Here is a 22,430-nt window from a genome sequence, read left to right as displayed (position 1 = left end):
TTTTAAGTTTGGCAGCTATGATATGTCATATTCCTTCTTCAAACCTAAATGGAATTTTGACTATAAATGGCCAGGTGAGAATGCCCCTGTTGGAGTGGGAGGGAAGAGTTTTACCAGCCAGAAGGCTGGCGGAGTTTGTTCCTCTGTCAGATACTCAAAGTTTCACATCAAGGAAGCAGACATTGCATAAGTCAGAACTGGAAATCAAATCCTAGTATTAGATGCAATGGGAACTTCCAAATTAGAGTTTTTAGGGGCTGCAACTATTATTTTGAAAGTGTTATTTGTCAGTTGCATGAACATATATAAATACTGTTTTTGTGTGATTTTTTATTATTCTATTGAGGCATGTATTTCTGTTATTTTATTAATTCAGGGGTTTATGAAGCATAATACACCTCGTCAGAATGAGCACTGCCTCACTAATTTTGACTTAGCTGAATATAGACAAGTACTGAGTGACTTGGCTATTCAGATCTACCAACAACTTGTCAGAGTGTTGGAAAACATTCTGCAACCAATGATTGGTAAGGCAAAGCTGAATTCTTTAAACTTCACACAGTAGTACCAAAAAGACAATTGTGATGGTAGTAATACGCTTTATCTGATATTTCTTCATAAATGGTACAGTTTTATTAATAGTTCTTGTGGTATTCTGTTTATAGATGACAAGGACTACACTGAATAGCTTGGATTAGAGGAAAAACTAAACTGTCTGGTTCTTCTGGCACTAACAAAAAATTAATTTATATTATTGATGCTTGTCATAAATCATGTATTTACAAGAAGAAACCACTACTAGGACTGTCTGACATTTGTGTATTGGGAAATATCCTTTGGAAAAATCGGACTTTAAATTACATGAGAACTCAAAATGAATAAAGAGGAAAAAAGGCTGTCTGTCATGATAGACAACTAATAGCAATGACAGAGCTAGCAGTGGTGAAGCTTGCATTTATTAAAAGTACATTTAATTTTTCCTGTCAGACAGTTCTCTCACAAATTTTCATTATGGTTTCTGATCATACCATTTAGAAGAATGGAACATCTCTTGGTTTGCTGACACTGCTGCTTATATGACCACATGGAGGAAAAAAGCATTTTGTTGAGCTACAGGTAGACCTTCCATTCAAACACATGCTGGAATCCTTGTAAAACGCTGCAAGCTTAGATTTTGCAAAACATAGTAGGACACTAAGAAAATTGCTTGAAATCATGACAGTGTTGTAGGCAGAAAGCCCAGCATGCTCTTTCTGTCTAAATACTAAGTTTTGCTGTTTTGCACAGCATGCTTGCACGTAAGTAATTTGCATTTGTTATCTTAACACTGTCAATCAAATGCAGTTTCAGGAATGCTGGAGCATGAGACTATCCAAGGTGTCTCAGGGGTGAAACCAACAGGGCTGCGGAAGAGAACATCCAGCATTGCTGATGAAGGAACCTACACTTTGGACTCCATTATTCGGCAGCTGAATTCTTTCCATTCTGTGATGTGTCAGCATGGAATGGATCCAGAACTCATCAAACAGGTTGTCAAGCAGATGTTCTACATCATTGGGGCTGTAACACTTAACAATCTTCTTCTGCGCAAGGACATGTGCTCATGGAGCAAAGGAATGCAGATAAGGTGGGAGAGCTGCTGTCATACTGTTTGTGAACGTAGTGCTGAAAATCTTTGTGCGTTCTTGACACTGCTGAATATGTTTTGAGGGAATAGCAGATATGCTTCGAGTATTTTTTTTCACATGCAAACAGTTATGGATGCTGTTAAACTGATTTTAAGGGGCTCAGTTAAAATGAGCTTGGCTGATGTAGGCTAAACCCTACCTAGCTTTCAAGGAAACATTGGAGAAGCAAAACAAAAGTATTTTGTTGTGCAGTGGGAATCAGAACTGAAGCTGAAATGTTGATACTTGCTTTGTAAGTTTTTAGACAGTAATGACAACTGTGCCTGCTGCATTCTTTGTATGTTGGTGGCTCAGTGGATACCTGTTGTGTTCATCTGTGCTGTAATTTGCTGCTTCCTGTTGTAAAGCCATCTTAGACTATTCCTACATTTGGTATCAGTTGCCCAATGCATTCTACTGGTGTGTGCCAGGAAATTTAGCGAAGGCATTCCACTCACTCAGGGAACCACAAAAAGCATCACTGTACATTTCTGACAAAATTTCATTTGCCTTTACTTGTCACATTTCTGTGATTAATAGGAACAAAACGAGGGAAAGGAGGAAGTGAAAGTCTTTGGCCACTGTTTATAACGGTTTTGAAACTCAAAATTTCCTGCCTAAATCAAAGGGAAATAGTGTGAAGACAAAATCATGGGAAATCAGTGATGTGAAGAAAAAGCATATAAAGACAAAGAGCAAACACTGTGAAAGAGAAATTGCACATGCTTTCAATTTAGCAGTAATTAAGCATTAATGTCTTGGTATTCTTAACTCTTTGTACAGATACAATGTGAGTCAACTTGAAGAATGGCTACGTGATAAAAATTTGATGAACAGTGGGGCTAAAGAAACACTGGAGCCCCTCATTCAGGCTGCACAGTTGTTGCAAGTAAAAAAGAAAACAGATGAAGATGCAGAAGCCATTTGTTCAATGTGCAACGCATTGACTACTGCCCAGGTAACCAAACTCTCATTGTTAGGGTTGCCTGCATTGCTGTCACACATGTATCAAACTTCTTTGACTTTGTTTTGAATTAGTACAACTAAAGAGATTAAATTGGAAGAAAAAAGGACCAGATCTTTTTTTTGAGGTCTGATGTTCATGATAAGTTGTGACTAAATGAGAAGAAACTCAATACACTGTGCAGTTTGTACTTACACGTAGTCTCTTAGTCTGCAAAAATCCTCAGAGAAAACTTTGCACTGACATCTCTGTACACCAGGCAACTTTGCCTAGGATACTAGGAAATTATCCTTCTACCATATGAGTTAGCATCCAGTTAAGTTAATGGACAATTCAGACAGAGCTGTTGTCTCAGGGTCTGCAAACAAAATTAAGTTTCTGTACCCATTAGCCTCAGAAAGGCTGAACCAAGTGTATATCAGTAACCAGCACAGCTGAAGAATTCTATTTATGAAAGCTCATGTTTTTGTAAAGACAAGATGCACTTTTTTTTTTTAAACTGTGCTACACTTGCATAGAGTTTTTACAAAACAACTGGATCCAAGCGTCTTTGGATGAACATTTGCATTAGGAAAAGGAACAAATTTCTCCATTTCTTTTGCACTGGTGTCAGCACTTTTACATTGATACAGCAGTTTTGATTTAATAATCCACTAATTTAGTTCTGTAATGGAAGAACTTAGAATTCCACTTGCTTCAGTTGTCTTACTTTTGTTGAAAAATATTTTGTTTAAGTAGAATAATGTAAAAAACAACAACAAAAACAAAGGTTTTTTTTAAGTTTTAGACGTTTAACCCATATTATTTAAAGTCTTTGTTTTTGCAGTTCTTTCTTCTAGAGGCTATAGTCCTGCTTTTAGGGAAATAGCTCACTCTTGAAAAACACTGAAGTCATAAGATTCTCTTGAATGAAAGCTCCAGAAGGTCATAATTAGAGAGTCAAAACTAGGGAGAGAAATGCAACATTTCCAGGGTATGTAGGAACACCATTAGCTATTTATAATCTGATTTTTCCATAGTTGGGTGTTTTCCACACAAATGTAAAACTTAGGGTTTCCACCTCCAGAGAATATGTTCTGAAGGAGGCAGGCTTTTAACATAGCATTAAGCAGATAATGAAATTCTGTGTGAAACAATAAAGAAATAAAAACAAGCTTGAAAAGAATATTCCTTTTAGAATAGATAATTAAAAAATATATACTAGTAACCATATATTTGTAACCCACAGATTTATTAGTAGAATGAAACTAAGAATTGTTGTTCTTTACAGATTGTAAAAGTACTGAATTTGTATACTCCAGTTAATGAATTTGAAGAGAGAGTCTTGGTATCATTTATCCGTACAATACAGGTATGGCTATATCTTTTTATTAAAAATCATGTAACTATCTGTAATAAACCCTTCAATGAGCCAAAACAGGCTGTATCCCGAAACACACTGAGGAATCTGAAGTAAATTAGGCTTTTTAGACATATTTTTTCTGTGCTGAAAAGGTGATGTCAGCCTGAAAATCTTAAGCAATCACAATTTACTACCTCCAGACTTGGAACAAAATGTTAGTTTCTCTCAGTATGTACGACTTCTCCAGAAGGGTGAGAGGTTTTTTTTTTTTTATATGTAAACTGCACCACATTCTGTCCCTGGGAGGGGGCAATCCTGGCTGTATGAACAAACTAGGGGACAAGAGGCTGGAGAGCAGCCCCGCAGAAGGGGATATGGGGATTCAAGTTAACATGAGCCAGCAGTGTGCCCTGGCAGCAGAGAGGGCCAAATGTACCCTGGGGTGCATCAGGCACAGCATTGGTCAAGGAAAGGAATTGTCCCATTCTGCTCTGTGCTGGTGAGGCCTCACCTTGAGTATTGTGTGCAGTTCTGGGTGCCACAATATAAGAAGGACGTACAACTAGTAGAGAGCCTCCAAAGGAGGGCTATGAAGATTTTGAAGGGTCTAGAGGGGAAGATATATGAGGGGTGGCTGAGGTCCCTTGGTTTGTTGAGCCAAGAACAGAGACTGAGGGGAGGCCTCATGGCGGCCTGCAGCTCCCTCACGAGGGGAGCGGAGGGGCAGGTGCTGAGCTCTGCTCTCTGGGGACAGCGACAGGACCCGAGGGAACGGCATGGAGCTGGGACAGGGGAGGGTCAGGCTGGGTGTCAGGAAAAGGTTCTGCACCAGGAGGGTGGTCGGGCACTGGAACAGACTCCCCAGGGCAGTGGTCATGGCACTGAGCCTGCCAGAGTTCAAGAAGCATTTGGACAATGCTCTGACAGACGGTCAGGGTTTTGGGTGGTCCCTTGTGGAGCCAGGAGTTGGACTCGATGATCCTTGTGGGTTCCTTCCAACTCAGGATATTCAGTGATTCTAAACATGTTTTGATGCCCACTTTTCAATTGGTAACGTTTCTGAATGCTTCTTTCTTGCTTTCTAAATGCTTCTAAATTTCTAAATTACTTCTTTCAGACCTATGTCTGCGTGAGAGTTTCCAACTGCTTTGAAAGCTGAGGCCTATAAGCATTCCAAAGTTCTTCGTTTATCTCTTTTAATTTAATATATTTTAATAAAAATTATATATTCTGAATATTCCAAAGAAAATCAACAATTAGAACAAAAGGAAAGAAACAAAGATGATCTTTCTGGTTTGTTTGAAATCTGGGTACATTGTTAGCAGGCTAAGGGAGACCGGCAAGGTAGAACTGAGATAAAACTGTAATTCTACTTACTGGTCGCCAGATAGTGCTTAACTTCTTCCTTTTGCAAGGACTCTAAATATTTTCAGATTACATTATAAGGGGCAAATACGCCAAATTAAAAATGCCAAAAGTAACCGCAGTTTAATGGTGCAATTGTTAGCAACGTTCCAGGTCAAGTTACCACACGCACGTATCTGTAAACACAGGTGCAGTACTACCTTATCACAAGATAATTATTGTCAATGAAGTGGTTAAATGCTAATGTAATCACTTTCTTTTCTTTGCAGCTGCGTCTTCGAGACAGGAAGGACTCTCCTCAATTGCTCATGGATGCTAAACACATCTTTCCTGTTACTTTTCCATTTAATCCATCCTCTCTGGCGTTAGAAACCATCCAGATCCCAGCCAGCTTGGGGCTGGGCTTCATATCACGTGTCTGATCCCAAGGATGTGCTGTCAGTGTTAGATGGAGAATCAGTTGCCTGATATCATGACCCATTAAAACACAGTGAGCTACTGAAAACATGTTTCTGAACAAACAGTCTGTATATGCCCAGATCTGTAGTAAAAGTAGCTGGAAAACTACACAGCAGCTCCACAGATTGAAGGCTAATAGAAAGATGTACATTTGTGTTCAGTCATTGCATTTATGAGGACACAACTGATTCATAGATTTCCAGAATATGGAAATCAGGCTTGGACAAAAAATGTGTCTTCAGCTGTCTAGAGACATTTTTAGATCTTTAGTAACATATTTAAATAGTGTAAATTAAACTCCGTATGTAACCTTCTCATAGGCAGGGACCAATAGGGACGGTCACAGTCCTGACCATGGAAGACTCAGAAGTAAGGCATTTTGTAGTAGCATACACAGTTACTTGGGAGCCTGTTACATTTAATTTGTAAAAACTGGAATGGAGAAGCAAAACCTGGCAATATATAAAATGATTTCTTAAACCACTTCCTTATTTATGTCAGTTTGACATAAATTCTAGTGATAAGTCCTATAGCTTACTATATGCTATAACATGGGTGTTCATTTGTTAGTACTGTGGTTTACAAATTAAATTGCTGCTGCATATTGTGCTCTTCTAAATGTATGACAGTATCATACTAGGCACTAAAAATAAGGTATTTCATTTTTTGTTGTCAACTTTATTTACAGTCCAATGCAGTCTGTTATTCTAACTGGAGTTTTGCAAATGTTATCAAATATCACCTGTAAAGGAAAATGGTAACTAAGCACAAGTAGCACACTGGAAATTACATGTTTAGTTGTTGTGTTATTTTTGTTTTTTAATAGTTATCTAAGAATACAAAATCTTGAAACAAATTATCAGAAATTAGTCATGATTTTTGTATTTATTTAGATTTTGTAGTCTGTCCGATGTTTTTCTTTGTTTGTAGACCCCAGAGATGTGTGTATTTTCAGTGTAATGTATTTTGTTGCCACTTAAAAAAAAAAGTTTAAAAAATAAAAAAGTATTCCTTCATACAATGTATTTGAGAAGAAAACCTTTAACAGAAAATTTCTGCAGTAACCCAAGACTCATATTCTTAGAAAGATTGGCTTATAAAAATGCTAAGTGAGGTTTGACTATGATGCTGTCATTTGACCATGACGCATACTGATTCAATGGCCTTCCTTACGGTTCCAATTCTGATCTTTAAAATGTAGTTTGTGGTGTATGGCGCAAAATAACACGTGGAAAAAAAAGTCACACACATTACTCAGTTACATTGTGCAATATTTTTTATACAATATAAAAATTGGCAATTTAACATTAATTTATTTAAAAATACTGAGAAATAATCTAGGGGTACACTATTAGACTATTTGGTACTTATCTATTTGCCTGCAAACTCACAGAAAAAAATGTTGCTCTAAAGCAAAATGTTTCAGTTGTGTTTTACTTCAGAGGTAGAGATACTGTTTATATGGTTGCTAAAATAAATAATAAATAAATGATAACCTAAACTTTGTAAGTATCGTTTTAAGATGCTCATGTTGTCTTACTTTCAAATGTGTATGCCCCATATTACACTTGATGGACCAAGCTGACACTTGCAAGAACCTAATATTGCATTGCATAAATATTTTGAATGATCTTTACTTATGATTTGGATTGTCTTTCTGTGCGTGGTAACCAAAACCTTTTTTTTTTTTTTTTTTTTAATATTACTTAATTCTTGAAACTATGAGTGGCTCCAAATAAGGTATAATGTAAGAATGGTGGGGTATAGTAGTTTTCAGACTTTTAGACATACTGTATTTGAGAGAGTGTAATGGGAAAGCCTTCACTTTCAGGAACATGGTTAGGAAGGAAAATAAGTGAGAACATGTTGACCTACAGAATTTTTCTCCTATTGAAAAACAAAAAAATAGCATTACAGTATGTTCATACTGTAGATCAGGAAGTGTATCCACTATGTAAGCATTAGTGTATTAAAATGTATGCCTAAATGTATTTTTATTTTTAAAGTCTGTTTACCTGTAAAAAGCCTTATTGTATCTCTTTTCCTTAAAAAAGTAGTGTTTAGTAATTTATAGATATTATCCTTAAACTCAGTGGTTTGACCGGTATTACTTTTATATCACGTTAAAAGTATATGCTGCTTGACATGTTTTAAAGGAAAATATTTTTCAGTTGAAGTAGATGTGTAATTGGTAATTCATCTAATACTTTACATGGCAGTATTTTACATGCACTTTTCAGAAGTAAAATTTTCGTGTCAGTGTATAATATATCTTTCACCTTAGGACTAATATCTCTTTAACCATGGAATTATAATGCAGAATTATTTTAACATTTTTTTTTCCTTTGAATCATGGTTATGCTCTGTTAATGTGGATATATCTTTTATATTTTAATTTATTATCTGTTGCTATAATAGATTCTATCAGATGCTGGAAAAATACTTGTCAAAGACCCCTTAGAATTATACACAGCTATTCTAGAGATTTTGCACAATTACCTCATTCAGTTTGGTGTATTTTTATTCCAGTGACCATTTTATTCTGGCGTTTAGGACATTGTCTTCTATTCAAATTTTGAAAAAAAAATTGCTTCTCAGTCTGGGATGGAACATGAAAGTGCTCAAGTCCGTTAAATGTAATTAATCTATTTTACCTATCACAGGAAAAAAGCAGGATCAACTTCAGTGTTGAAAAGCAGATTGACACCTGGTAACATTTGTTCCCAACTTGGAAACACCAGCATTTGCAATTTGAAGGTCTGTGTAATTTGTGATTTAAACTGAACACATTTCAAATACTGTATGAGTACTCTAAGTAAACATTTTTTTAAGATGCTGATACTTCATCTGGTTAATAAAAGCCTTTAAACATAGATTTTCACTCAATACCACCACGGTACATAGATGAAAACCAAAACATTGTCAGAATGACCTGAGCTCTGATCTGTTGTAGTGTCTGATGTTGTACTTAGTAAATGTATGCATCATAAGAACTGTAGCCTAATAGCTATCACTGGAAAATGTCCAAATAAAAACACGGCTGTAAGATTTTCTTTGTTTCTGTTTTGTTTGTTTGTTTGTTTTGAATACTTAGATATGTGGCTGTCATACTTTTGACTGAGCTTTGGACTTTCTTTGGACTAAATGGATTACTATCCTGTCTTTTGTCCTCAGCCTCCTCTTGGAGGAGGCTTTCCGTCTGTTACCCACTGTTAGGTGAATTCTAGCAGCCTTATGTAGGGGCCAGTCTTCTCGGCCAAGGCTCTGGGTAGCTGAAAAACACAGTCTTTCCTCTCCTTCTTTTCTGGAATAACTCTAGGAGCTGTTAAAGACTGCTTCATTATTTCTGTTGCTTTGCCCTGCTTTGGCCACTTGAGTGTATTTATTAAGAATTGCTTTGGGTACATTTCCCAAGATAACAGATTGAACTACACCGTGTTAGCCCCTGTCTAGGATCTCTTTGCAAATGGTGACCCCGCATTCAAAAACACCTGTATGGAAATCCAGAACCATCACAAGTTCTTAACCTTAGCTAGAATTTATAAGCTCTGTGCTGGCACTGGTGACTGTGAAAGTAGCTGGTTAAAATCTGAGGACTCAATGTATGAACACCTATTCCCATATTGGCAGTGTGTCATAAATTTGGGGGCGTATTTGAAAATATTTTGTTTGATATAATACACTATTTTTAACCAAATATTTTACCAAGTATCATTAAGATCAGATGTCAGATTTGTAGTGCTCTACACTCTGACTGTGCTATGGAAGTTCCACAGCGTCAGGCAGGCAGGGAGGAGTGGCGGCCCTCTGAGACTATTTCCAGCTGCCAAAACAAGTACAATATTTATTCAAATATTCTTTCTCACAAATAATATTTAAGTGTAGTACCTGTGAGTGCCCTAAGATTATGAAATGTTTTCTGAGGCTGTTTTTGTGTTTTTCTTAATCATATTCTGAGTTTGTTGGAGAAACTCCTTCATGGTATCCTATAGCAAGGTGCTCAGTATTCCCACCCTTTTCTCCTTGCCCTCATGATCCCTCTGGTTTCTAGACAATTTGTTGTTCTTAATCCCTAAAGATGCATCCAAGATGCCAGCTTTGCCTAGCAGCACTTCAAGGCCTGCACCCGTCTATGTAATCACTGCGCCTGCTGCTCACCCCCTATACTTACATACCTGCACAAATAACGAGCTGCCGTGTGAGCTCACACAGGTACTTAACACCGCTCCGACTTGTTCGGCGCTACCTCCGGTAGCTGTTAGCGACCACGCCACGGTCCTGGAGGGGGCACAGGAGCGGCCACCCCGGCTCCGCGGAGCGCCCTCGGGTGCCGGCAGCGCCTGAAGCAAACGCCCTGCTCCAGGAGCCGCCTTCTCCCCCCAGGGCAGGACCGCGCCCGGCCCGGGGCAGGGCCAGGATCCGGCCCGGGGGCGCTGGCCGGGGGCGGGCCGTGGCGCCGCGGCCACCTGTCCCCGGCAGGGCCGCAGCGCGTCGGTGGCCGGAGCGGGGCCGGGGCCGGGGCCGGGGCCGCCCATGGCGCTGGCCGAGCTCTACACGCAGGTGAGCGCGCGGCCGCCATCACGGGGGGCAACGGCTGCTGCGCGGGGGGCGAGGCCGCCCTGTGAGGGGATAAGGGGGAAAGGGGATAAGGGGAAAGGGGCAAGGGGAGCCGGGCGACGGCCGCGAAGCTCCCCGTTGTTTCGCAGCTGCGTGTCTGTCAGAAGTTATTTCCCCTGCGTGACTGAAAGTTCGACGATTCGGGACCTGACGCGTCATCTTCTTCGTGGGTACGCCACGAAGGCAGATCGGGTTTGTGCTTCAGCAGAGAAAATATAACATAAGCGGCTTTTAAACGGGAATTGATCGATTTCGGCGTTAACGCGGCTCTGAGGGAAAGCGGGGGCTCGCTGCCGGTTGCCGTGGGCAGGGCCAGGGCTCGGGGCTGGCCGGCGTGCGCTGCAACCCGCAAACCAAAAAAATAACAGAGAACTACAGCTAATAGACTGTAAAACCCCAGGACACCCTGGGAAAACACGGTGCTTCTTTTTCTACATCTTCTAGAAAACCACTTATTTTCTGCGACTTGTCATGCCGTGTGGGTGCAGGGCGCAGACGCGCTGACCTGCTCATGGGCAGTTCTTAAGTATAAGCAGTCTGCTGGTCACTCAACCTCAGAGTGCTCGTTTTTATGCAGGTATTTAATATGTTAGACAGATTTGGGAACTAAAACAAAGATTCTTTCTCCTGAACGCAGCCGGTGTATTTTTTTCACGTTTCCCACTTTTCCAGTGGCCAGCATTGCGATGTATAATCTGTTTGCTGAGCCTTAAATAACAAAACACGTGCATATTGCTGCCTTCCAGGCCCATCTCTTCTGTCACAAAACTAGATGCCATACTAAACTCGATTTGGCCTTTTGCTGCGGTGGTTTTTGTCTGTTTGCTGTACTAACACCACGCTGAGCAGCTGGAAGAACATGCGTTTTTGTAAATCGGGAGGAAAGGTGCAGAGGTGGCGGGGAGGAAGGAGCATGGGTGTAACTTGATACGAAAATGAGCTCAGGCCCTTGTGTTTACTTGTAAGGCAGGGTCTGGAGAAACCGAGCTGTGGTAGGCTGGGTACATTTGCCAATGGAGGCTCCTGGAATCACAGGGACATTTTCTGAAGAATAACTGCTTCAATCCCATGCCTTTTTCCGTCCCTTTCTTGACCATGTCCTGCTGTAGTTCCCTCGGTTACATGGGAACATGCCGTGTTCTGAGGTTATTTGGTTGTTAGATTCTTGACTCATGGAATAACAGCAAATAGAGAATTCCATTTAACAGCTGTGAACAGGTATGTAAGTATTTTTAAAGGCCAGGAAATCAACGCTGTGCAGGAATGACACAGAAGTCATTTGGGAGGGTCCTTGGGCTGGAGGCTGCCACGTTCTGAGGATCTGCTGGGGCTGCCAAGGCTTCCCACAGAGTAGAGAGGGGGGAAAAGTCATTTCTGCAAAAAGTAACAGCTGAAGCAACAAAATGAAAATGTTTGAGAGTCTCTGAGGTATCTGGGGGCATGCTAACACCTCATGAAATCCTTGTCTAATGTTAATTTTTTTCAAGTAAGAAGCAGCAGCAACTGTCACGGGCTTATTTAAACAGCACAAAGCTGGTATAAGCTGACCATGTGTATAGCTAGGATAGGAGAATTAAATGGAGGTTTCTGGCTATCAGAACAGATGCTGATACAAGATTATATGACATGGTTGCTTGCGAGAATAGGGACTGAATGGTTCTGGCTCAGATGTTACTAAATCACAAATGAGAGGAGAGAGGGCCCACAAGAAACTCAGTACAGTATGTACTGGTGATTTTCATGCTTTTTTTTCCCCTTGACATCTCTGTCCTTACTCCTGCTTTCTTCTTCAAGCCCAATCTTCAGTGTCATTTTCATTGCCACGTGATATATATGCAATACAGTGCAAAAATATTTTGACACGTCAGAAGTGGTATCAAACTGCAAGTTTCTGAATAGAAGTGATTTCAGTGTTATTTAAAACAGTACCAATTGATATACAGGTGATGCGTTAGGGGGTCTTTTAGAGATGCTGCTGCTTTATTAGACCATGGCAGGAAGAGAAGGACAACTGCACGTCAGTGAAGAAATTCCTGACTTACTAAGGCTTCCAGCTGTTATGTCCTAAGGAATGCTGTTTCCTATACGTCCTTGGTCAGAGAACTGAAAGACATTGCTAATATTTTAGCATTTTATCTTCAAGATAGGAAAACTGGATGGCTTGTACAACATAATTTACACTTACATAACCGCGCTTCAGAAGGCTAGAAGTAATTCTCTTGTTTCCATTCTCCAAATACCTATAAGGAAATTAAAATTTATCTGCTTCCACTGGAAGTAAGTGCTTCCAAGAATGGTGTTTTCTTCCTGAGACAGAGCTAAAGGGTCTTACTGGGAATGATTGCAGCTGAGGCAGCAGATTGCTTGTAAAGAAAACAACCTGCCAGTAGTGTTTGAAGTTCACCCCAGAACGGGGGAGGATGTTATTGGGAAGTTACATTTTGGTCCTGTTAGAAGAAAAGTAACTGTGTAGTCTCTTTCTTGTGTGTATATTTGTACCTATGGCAAAATGATTTCTAAATTCAGTATCCTGTATTTGAATTCAAGGAAGTGATTGTCTAAGTTCTACTAAATGAGATACTTTCTCTGGTACTTGCTTACTCATTTAAATTCTCCAAAGAGTCAAGGCTGTGCTGTAAGCTTGTTTTATTCTTTATTCTTTATAGAGTGTTTGAAGAGCCTGGCAACAGCCTGGCCATTGTTCAGTTACTACTCTAAGTGCTGTTCTGCAGACTTCATGCTAAACAGGAGTAGAACAAGTATATTTGAAATTGTCTGTTGCCTCTCTCTTTTTTTTTTTTTTTTTTTCCCCTCAAGAAATCACTAAAGCACAAAAATACACCCCAATGAAAGTGTCAGAGCTAAGAGTAATCCTAGACAGTCCTGGCATACACTTTAGCATTTAGGTTGCACTTGATTTTTTTGAAAACTATCTTTTTATAGTCTTGTTTTATGATAATAGCTAACCGTTACCTTGTTTTTCTGTTGTAGTACAACAGGGTGTGGATCCCTGATAATGAAGAAGTTTGGCAATCCGCAGAAATCACGAAAAACTACAAAGCTGGAGACCGTTTCCTCCAAGTGCAATTAGAAGATGGAACTGTAAGGAGAAAAGCCTTAATTACCGTGGGGTTTGCTGAGATACGTTTATGTAGAAACATAGGATTCACCATCACTAAGTCTAAATGAATTTTCTGTATTTTCCTTTATGATCACTGCAGAATTATGATAACTCTGCAGTGACTCTGCAGAATTATGATAACTCTGCAGAATTATGATAACTCTGCAGTTACCATAATTTTGAAATCTGTACAGTAAATAGCTGTAACAGCTCAAAATGTGTGCATTTCTACCGTGCGCATCACATTAGGTTATGAGATTTATGTTGATGTAGAAAGATCGCTTTTGAAATGAGCAGTGAAACTCATTGAAGTAAAGCAGAAGAGCAAGACATGTGTATCTCCCACAGAGGTAGCTGTTGCATTTTTTTTTCCACTAAAATTACTGCTTTATCTGAGATTTATTAATTTTGTTATCAGTGTTCTTTACTGAAGTTATATTTTGAAAATAGTGTTTCCATATTTTTTCCTTCCTATTCTGTAAAGAAAATAATTAAATAATGTACCTTTCTTTTAATGAACAAAAGATCACCTTCTTATTTTCATGAGCTCTAGTCCCTTAAGTTTGGTGAGATATATGGAATTGATTAAATACAAAATCAGACAGTGCTCCATCAACCCTGTAACTTTGTGTAAAGATAGTTTATACAGACATAATGTGTTTATTTTGTGATGTTTCAAGTCATTTTTGTTGTTAGGAAATTAATTACCCTGTTGATCCAGCTGCTTTGCCACCTCTACGAAATCCCGACATACTTGTTGGTGAAAATGATCTCACTGCACTTAGTTATCTCCATGAACCAGCTGTTCTACACAATCTTAAAGTTCGTTTTGTGGAGTCTAAGCTTATCTACACCTATAGTGGTAAGCAAAGTCAAATGCAAGGTGTTTTTTTTTAAAAAAACCCACGAAACTTTAAAATAAAAAAGTGATCTTGGATTAGTTTGCAGGATGATGTGAGTGATGTGTCCCTTGAGTGTCTTGTAATTCACTGGAGTTTTTGTATGCGTATTCACGTGTCTGTTGATCATGATATTTTACCTAGTTTAGAAAACATTGCTACCTTGATTCAGTTAAACTGTCATTGCCCGTTTTCATTGCACTAACCTCTGTTTTATATGCTTGGTTATAGGAATAATTTTGGTTGCAATAAACCCCTATAAGCAGTTGCCAATATATGGAGATGCCATTATCCATGCATATAGTGGACAAAACATGGGGGACATGGATCCTCATATATTTGCTGTGGCAGAAGAAGCATACAAGCAAATGGCAAGGTTCCGTATGTTGTTTAATGTCCATAATTACCACTTCAAGTCTTGTGGCAGTCAGTGTTGATTGGAATTTGAATTAACTGTACTTACCTTTGGCTATTATGAATACTTTTGTATGGGTAACTAGAGAAGAAGTAAATACTTAACCAGCTGAGGAATTTATATAACTCATAACTATTTTTATTTTTGATAAAATGTTGTTTTAGCTGCATGAGTAGCAATGACATCAGCCTAGAGATGTCATGTTACAACCAAAGCGGATCGAAAGAGAATGGATGAAAGGTGGAACCGATACGCGTTCACCACGGTTGTGTTTTCATACATTTCTTTCATATGTATAATTCTTATATCTATTTACATATATATATGCATACATTTTAGACACATCTGATTTAAATTGTCTAATTACTTGGTTTTAGAAATAACAAGAATCAGTCTATTATAGTAAGTGGAGAATCAGGAGCTGGAAAGACTGTGTCTGCAAGATATACTATGAGATACTTTGCCACTGTGAGTAAGTCTACCAGCAATGCACATGTGGAGGATAAAGTATTGGCATCCAATCCAATAACCGAGGTAAATTTCAGAGAATATCTGTCAAGTCTGTCAAGGAAAGAATTCCAAGTGCAGCTGAATGTCTTTGTTTGAAATCATTAGGGGACATTTTAGCTGACTGACTTAGACATCTAAATTAGAAATTTAGCCTCTGAATGTTCCTGATGGAAAAAGGTGGTCAGCTTCAGGAACACCAAGGTTCTGCATCACCTGTCAACAGCCCTCTGGAGGTACCAGTTTGCAAAAGTTTTATCTGACCCCATCCTGTTAATGAGACGATAGGAGAAAAATAGTGAACAAGTTGTTTGCTTTTATTAATCAGAGTAGAAAATGGTTAAGGTTCTGTATGGTGAGAGAACATAATTTCCCTGCTTCTCATTAAACACAGTTGATTGCTGAAATTGATTCTTGAGCAAATAAGAGTTTAGGAATTTGAAGTTGAGTCACATTTTGAGAAATTTATTCTTATGAAAGATGCTAGTAAAACAAATTCTGAAAGTTTATCATTTTTGTAGGCTGTTGGCAATGCAAAAACCACACGGAATGACAATAGCAGTCGATTTGGAAAATACACTGAAATCAGTTTTGACCAGAGCTACCGAATAATTGGAGCCAACATGAGAACATATCTGCTTGAGAAATCTAGAGTTGTCTTTCAGGTATGTGAAATAAAAACAGTCAAAGCGAGTGTAACCATTAATATGTTATCCTTTAACTATGCTGGTTTCATATAGAAAATATGAAAATAGGAAATAGTTAAGTGAAATTCTTCAATAGTGCATCTAATAAGCATTCAATTTCCTTTCTTCAGAGGAGCTAATCTCATTTAGAACACAGGACTGATTTTTTCCAGGTTCTTCCTTATGTTAAGTGGAGAACATATTTGAGGAATGATTCCCTAATATAAGTGCAAGAAGTATTTGAGAAATCTGTGAATTGTGTCACACAGCGTGAATATGTAGGGTAAAAAAAACTGGCTGAAAACTTACAATGCCAGGGATTATTGCATGTGACCCATTACAGTGCCAGATATGATCATTATAATAAGAAAGTATTTAGTTTTACAAAGCTTTATTTTTTTTACAAAGTTTTAGTAGTGTTTTAGTAGTATTGTAACTTTTTAAGTACTATGAAAAAATAGTTCTATATTTATGCTGTCTGAAAGATGGTATATAAAGAGAGTTTTCTGAGTTACCACAGTTCAGTGTTTCAGCTGGCACTTCTACACTGTTGCTCTTTCCAGTATTTGACAGTTCTTATTAGTAGGTAGCTGTTCAGGTTGAAGAAATCATTAGAGTAAGAGCCTTGGGGGGAAAAAAAAAACTCTCAGCATATCATTGATGGAAATGAAGCATACTGTATTTATCACTTTCAAAGCTCTTGCTGAAGTCAAAAGTGTGACTTTTTAAAGATGGACAATTCCTTTGCTAAATGCTGTTGCAGTGGAATTTATCCTTCAAGTATCAGTACCACTTTACAGGAGCTGAATATCAAATGTTTTTCTGTTTTATGTTGGTTTTCGTTCTGTAACAGTATTCTTTGCTTTCATTTACAGTCAGAGAATGAGAGAAATTACCATATATTTTATCAGTTGTGTGCATCTGCTATGCAACCTGAATTTCAGCATCTTAAATTGGGTAGGTCTCAAGAAAATAACCTACTCTTCACCTTTGCAATGCAGTATTTTGGAGAATGAAATTTCAAAAGCTATGATGTTAAGTGCTTTATAGCATAAATCTCACAGACTTATTACAGGACTTGCACTTTTAAGTCGCTTAGCTAGTAATCCTGTTTGAACTTGAGCAAATTGGTTGTAATTTGAGTACTACATGATCAAGTGTCTTTGAAAATATTATTCTAATTATGTAGTGGCAGATACCATAATGACGGTTTGGATCCTTGATTCATTTATCCACAGAGCAGCTTTAATGCCACCTGGAAGAACCAGGTCTTAGTTACATGTTTACTTACCTTTGTTCTTGTTTGTTAGTTAGATCACCTATTAAGATTGCTAGGCATTAGGAATACTGATTTGTGCCAACTAAATTGAGTTAGGCGCATGGATTTCCATTGGAAAAAGGGCACCTTCAGCTCACTGCATGTGATAGAATCTTAAATTTTACAGTGTTACAAGTTTAATAATTGGCTATTCGCAGTCCTGAATTTTCCATCATTACAAGTTTTGCTTCGTGTCTCTAGGAAGTGCAGAAGAATTTAACTACACGAGAATGGGTGGTAATACAGTTATTGAAGGAGTTGATGACAGAGCAAATATGGTGGAGACTCAGAAGACATTTGCCTTACTGGGTAATTTATTGGAAATATCTACTACATGCATTTAAAATTTGTTTTTCTCTGAAATGGGCAAAGGGGGATTGTTTCTTAAATGTCCAAAAAGTTAGTAGTAATTATCAAAATTGTTTCCTTCGTAGCATGTCTTCTGCACCATCGGTCTAGTTTAAAATGCTAGGCAAGAACAAATGGCTATTAGCCAATGGTGTTCATTATAAATTATCAAAATCACTAAGGGTTGGAGTCTGCTTAGATCTTAGGCTAATGTGTTGTGAAGGAAGTGAAATTAGAAGCTTCGTTATCCCTAATGCGGCTTGTGTGAAAGCCAAAGGAGACTCTAGCTGGCAGTTGTGGGAATACAGGGATTTGTCTAATCTCTCATTGCATCAGACAGGCAGAAAGTAGGCAGAACCAAGGGCTTTCACAGTAGTCTGCAGAGATGCTATACAATTATTGGCTACACAACAAAGCAAGTAATGCAACATTGTACTATTTTAATTAATTCTGGTTTTGAATTTTTAAAATAATCAAAAATTTTTTTTTTTTAGGTCTGAAGGAAGATTTTCAAATGGATATTTTTAAAACACTGGCAGCGATCCTACACTTAGGCAATGTGGAAATAACTGCTGTAGGAGATGAAAGATCATCCATCAGTGTAAGGAAGTAGCTCACTGAGAAAACAGCATTTTTTTATTATTATTTTCTCTGGCAAAAGACATTTAGCAATATTTTTCTAAATTTTGGGCCTCAAGAGCAGCATTAAATCTGGTATATACTAAACTTGCGAGATTTATCTGTCTTTGTATGTATACAAAGTGAATGTTTTATCTGAATCCTGTTTCTGCCCAAAAGCTGTTAGAAAAGCAATTTGGGACTGTTTGCAGAATAAAGGGAACAGCATTGTCAAAGCTGCTCAGAATGTGTCCCAGCAACAAGTCAAAAAGACTTGTCCCAGTACAAGTCAAAAATCAAGGACATCTGAACATAGATTAAAGTCACTTTTTCTTTCAACATCTTTATCCAATGTCTCACCCAGTCTGTTTTCTTTCCTATGTCAGTAGCTCTGTCCACCATTACTTGTTTTAGCTCTTAAGATTTTGCCAGACTAAGTGAACAGAAAATAAAACTCCCAGGCTGATGCCAGTTATGCTAGGATTTCACTGTCTAGACAACATTAAAGGTATTAAATATAATCTAATAATATTTATTAAGTGTAATCTAATAATATTTATTTATCTTTAAAGCCAGAAGACAGTCATCTCAATATATTCTGTGAACTCCTGGATTTAAACTTTGACAAAATGACACAGTGGCTGTGCCACCGAAAGATTATCACTACCTCAGAGACTGTAATAAAGCCAATGACAAAAGCTCAAGCTGTTAATGCAAGGGATGCTTTGGCAAAGAAGATATATTCTCATTTATTTGACTTCATTGTGGAAAGAATTAACCAAGCTTTGCAGTTCACTGGCAAACAACATACTTTTATTGGTGTTTTGGACATTTATGGGTAAGAATGTCTCTAGAAAAAAAATGAATTAATTAAGCTTCAGTAAGATCAATGCTCTGCTATTGATTAACTTAGTGCCTTTTCTGTGAGATTGATAAAAGGCACTTGTTAATTTGTGTTGCTAATGAATCTGGAAGGTTTTGTTATACTAAAAAGTCTTAGTCATGCAATTTCTTTTGCATCCGGAGTAGAAGAAGTGTTCTGCAACTATAAATATTTTTTGTGCATGTGTGAGTGATGTTAAATTTAACTTTCGATATGACACCTTTAGATTTAACTCTGGATTTTCTAGCTCTGTCATGTCTGGTAACATTAACCTGCAGGGAAATTTTGAAATGTCTTAGCAGCATCGTTACTATTATGGCTATTTATTTTTTTTTTTAGAATTATTAGATTAGGTACAAAGTCTTACAAGAATATTATGATTTCTATTTAAATGTGAAGGGATTTTTTTTCTTCAATAAAATTGCATCTTTTTTTTTTTATTTGACATGTTTCAGCTTTGAAACGTTTGATGTGAACAGTTTTGAACAATTTTGCATCAATTATGCTAATGAAAAACTACAGCTTCAATTTAACCTGGTATGTTCATTTCATTTAACAGTTCTTTCTTTGTGTGTAGCTCTGTATGTATATATACACATACATAAACGTGTATATACACAAATATTTCTGACAATACAGACAAATACTGTACTACAAAACATAAATATTTTCATGTTCTGTATGCAATCACACACGTCCATACATATATTGCCTTAATTATAACCATATGTTTTCATAATTTTCATATATCTAGCATGTCTTTAAACTTGAACAAGAAGAATATATGAAGGAAGATATCCCATGGACTTTAATAGACTTTTATGACAACCAGCCTGTTATTGACCTTATTGAAGCTAAAATGGGTATTTTAGAACTTTTGGATGAAGAGTGCTTGGTAATTTGAAAATTCTTGTATTTATGAGCTTGTGTAAAAATACAAAGATTTTTACAATTTGAGCTTGTGCATAAATCTTTATTTTCTCACTTTCAAGTGGAAAAAGCATTTTCATTATGAAATAAACAATACTTTCTCTCTATTTGGTTATTTTAATTGTAAGCCACTTATTCTTGTTTGTTTATGTTTTATAAAATTAAGAACCAAGAGCTAAATTCTTACCAAGACGCTAACTCAGCAACTAGATTTCTTCACTGTGTGGGCTAGAACAGGTTAAGCAGAGATGCAGTGGGATCCCCTTCTTTGGATACTTTCAGGATCTGGGTTCATCTGAAAGTCTGTTGTAGTAGTGGTGGTGGTAGTCTTGCTCTGAGCAGGAATTTGTTATACACAATCTCCATGGTCCTCTTCCAATCAACATTTCTAGAGTTCAATTATTCCCCAAGTCAATTATTTTGATACAAATATATATATATATCACTTTCCTTTCTGCTCCTTTCTATTCATGTTGAATGCACCACACCTACATCTTCAGTCTTACTATTTTTTCCACTGGAAATTCTGAGAAGACAAAACCTTTTTGCTATCAGGCCTCCTAACTGACTGAGGATACATTATTTAGGTAACATGTACTGATAGTAAGCAGTTTTGTTGTTCTGAAAAAACAGTGGAGTCCACAAGAGTTTTGTTAAGGAAATCTCCCTTCTCATTTTTACAGTTGCCTCATGGAACAGATGAAAACTGGCTTCAAAAGCTATATAATAATTTTGTCAACAAAAACGCACTCTTTGAAAAGCCGAGGATGTCAAACACATCTTTCATCATTCAACACTTTGCTGATAAGGTAGGCTGTAAACAAGCCAGTTTTATTTCACCCTATCTCTAGAAGTATCTCTATCAGAAAAGAAACAATCTCATGGAGGAAATATTAACCACACTTTTTTGAAACTTCCGTATAATCCTTCTTCAGTATGTTTTACAATTTAGTTGTTGGTAATGCTACCTGTAGCATCATTTAAACCTAAGTGCTTAAAATCATAATTTTGAGAGTATAAAAATAAATCACAAAGATATAAAAGGAGAAAATGAGTGCAATAGTTAAATAAATATATAAATAGTTAAGATTGCAGTCTTTAACAAGTCTTAGTCACAGTTATTTGCATTTCAAATTCAGTAACCCTTTTTTGGTATTTTGGTTTGAAAATAGAGATATTTTTTCATAGAAAATAATGGTTAAAAGGGAAGGAAAGTAATTCCTAATGAAGGCAGAAGGAAATTGCAGTTGATAGTGCATCCTGACAGTTTGTCCTGCTTCTAAACTTGCAGTCTGTATGTGCGTATGCTTGCCATAGTGTAGCTGCTGAAAGCATTCAGGACTGATAAAGGACTGTTGGCTACCACAGGTTAGAGAATAAAAACTGTTTTGCTTACTGTTTGTTTGTGGTTGAAGTTAATGATTTAATCCCTTTGCACAGGTAGAATATAAATGTGAAGGATTTCTGGAAAAAAACAGGGATACAGTATATGAAGTATTGATGGAAATCTTGAAAGAGAGCAAGGTTTGTGAACAATCAATTATGATTAATTTTCTGAGTACCTAATTTCATTGGAATTAATTCAGATCTGATTGTAAAACTTTTTTCTAATAAAAAGTTATATATATTTTAAAAAAAAACCACATACCTATTCTTAGGTTGAATAAATCCATTCATATACTAATTTTAATTAATATTCTTCAAGTGTGTGTTTTTAACATCAAAATCACATACAAGATTTAAATATGATATTCAATCTTCCATTTTGGAAGCATTCTGGAATCCTTTTTTTTTTGTCCCTACAGTCTTTATATGTAGCTTTGGTAGGTGGCTTATCATTAACAGCTGCCTTTGTTTATTTTTCAGAAGAGTTTAAAGGAATTCCAGGGCAGGGAAAACATCAAATGTCTTATATGGGCTTGTCATTTCCCATCTTCTTGAAGGCCCATTCCCTTTCAGGCTGTAGGATTGCTAAGAAGCTAAGTTTATCTGACAAAAAACATGTTCTTAATTTAAATTAAATATCATGAGAAGAAGAACTTAAGTGGTTTATGTTTAAATCTGTATTTATTTCCATGTTTGCTCATATTGAAATACTGCATATTGCTCATATGCTCATATTGCACTTGCAGACCTACTTCACAGTTGTTGAGTTTTGTCTTTGAAGTGCCTAAATGCTTCATAATAGATTTAGGATTGTTGCAAATATTTCTTAAATTGTTTATTTGCGGCTTAAAGATCAAGTTCAATGTCTTGCAATACCTGGCCTAAGCATTAAGATGGATGGCTTT

The 22,430-nt window shown here is 37.3% G+C and overlaps 2 protein-coding genes across 9 annotated transcripts in view; both read left to right on the top strand.

The window, feature by feature from the left end:
• Window positions 1-8,845, top strand: part of MYO5A (myosin VA) — a 101,717-nt gene extending 92,872 nt beyond the window's left edge. For all 7 annotated transcript variants that reach the window (XM_072043547.1, XM_072043543.1, XM_072043544.1 and 4 more), the window contains 5 exons: window positions 377-527; window positions 1,345-1,627; window positions 2,451-2,625; window positions 3,902-3,982; window positions 5,608-8,845. In XM_072043547.1, the coding sequence (XP_071899648.1) occupies window positions 377-527; window positions 1,345-1,627; window positions 2,451-2,625; window positions 3,902-3,982; window positions 5,608-5,760 (843 nt within the window). In that variant the 3' untranslated portion in view covers window positions 5,761-8,845. The remainder of the gene's footprint in view (window positions 1-376; window positions 528-1,344; window positions 1,628-2,450; window positions 2,626-3,901; window positions 3,983-5,607) is intronic.
• Window positions 8,846-9,963: 1,118 nt separating this feature from the next.
• MYO5C (myosin VC) overlaps window positions 9,964-22,430 on the top strand; it is a 35,187-nt gene continuing 22,720 nt past the window's right edge. The window contains exons 1-14 of one of the 2 annotated variants that reach the window (XM_072043550.1): window positions 9,964-10,357; window positions 13,406-13,516; window positions 14,232-14,397; window positions 14,666-14,810; window positions 15,227-15,383; window positions 15,878-16,021; window positions 16,918-16,999; window positions 17,562-17,669; window positions 18,203-18,309; window positions 18,899-19,164; window positions 19,665-19,746; window positions 19,964-20,104; window positions 20,823-20,948; window positions 21,580-21,663. In XM_072043550.1, coding sequence (XP_071899651.1) covers window positions 10,331-10,357; window positions 13,406-13,516; window positions 14,232-14,397; window positions 14,666-14,810; window positions 15,227-15,383; window positions 15,878-16,021; window positions 16,918-16,999; window positions 17,562-17,669; window positions 18,203-18,309; window positions 18,899-19,164; window positions 19,665-19,746; window positions 19,964-20,104; window positions 20,823-20,948; window positions 21,580-21,663 — 1,746 coding nt within the window. In that variant the 5' untranslated portion in view covers window positions 9,964-10,330. The remainder of the gene's footprint in view (window positions 10,358-13,405; window positions 13,517-14,231; window positions 14,398-14,665; window positions 14,811-15,226; window positions 15,384-15,877; window positions 16,022-16,917; window positions 17,000-17,561; window positions 17,670-18,202; window positions 18,310-18,898; window positions 19,165-19,664; window positions 19,747-19,963; window positions 20,105-20,822; window positions 20,949-21,579; window positions 21,664-22,430) is intronic. The other variant, XM_027467080.3, reaches the window with a different exon arrangement.

The sequence above is a fragment of the Anas platyrhynchos genome, chromosome 11, assembly GCF_047663525.1.
Source record: "Anas platyrhynchos isolate ZD024472 breed Pekin duck chromosome 11, IASCAAS_PekinDuck_T2T, whole genome shotgun sequence".
NCBI classification, from domain to species: Eukaryota; Metazoa; Chordata; class Aves; order Anseriformes; family Anatidae; genus Anas; species Anas platyrhynchos.
This window is presented reverse-complemented; position numbering and strand designations above follow the sequence as displayed.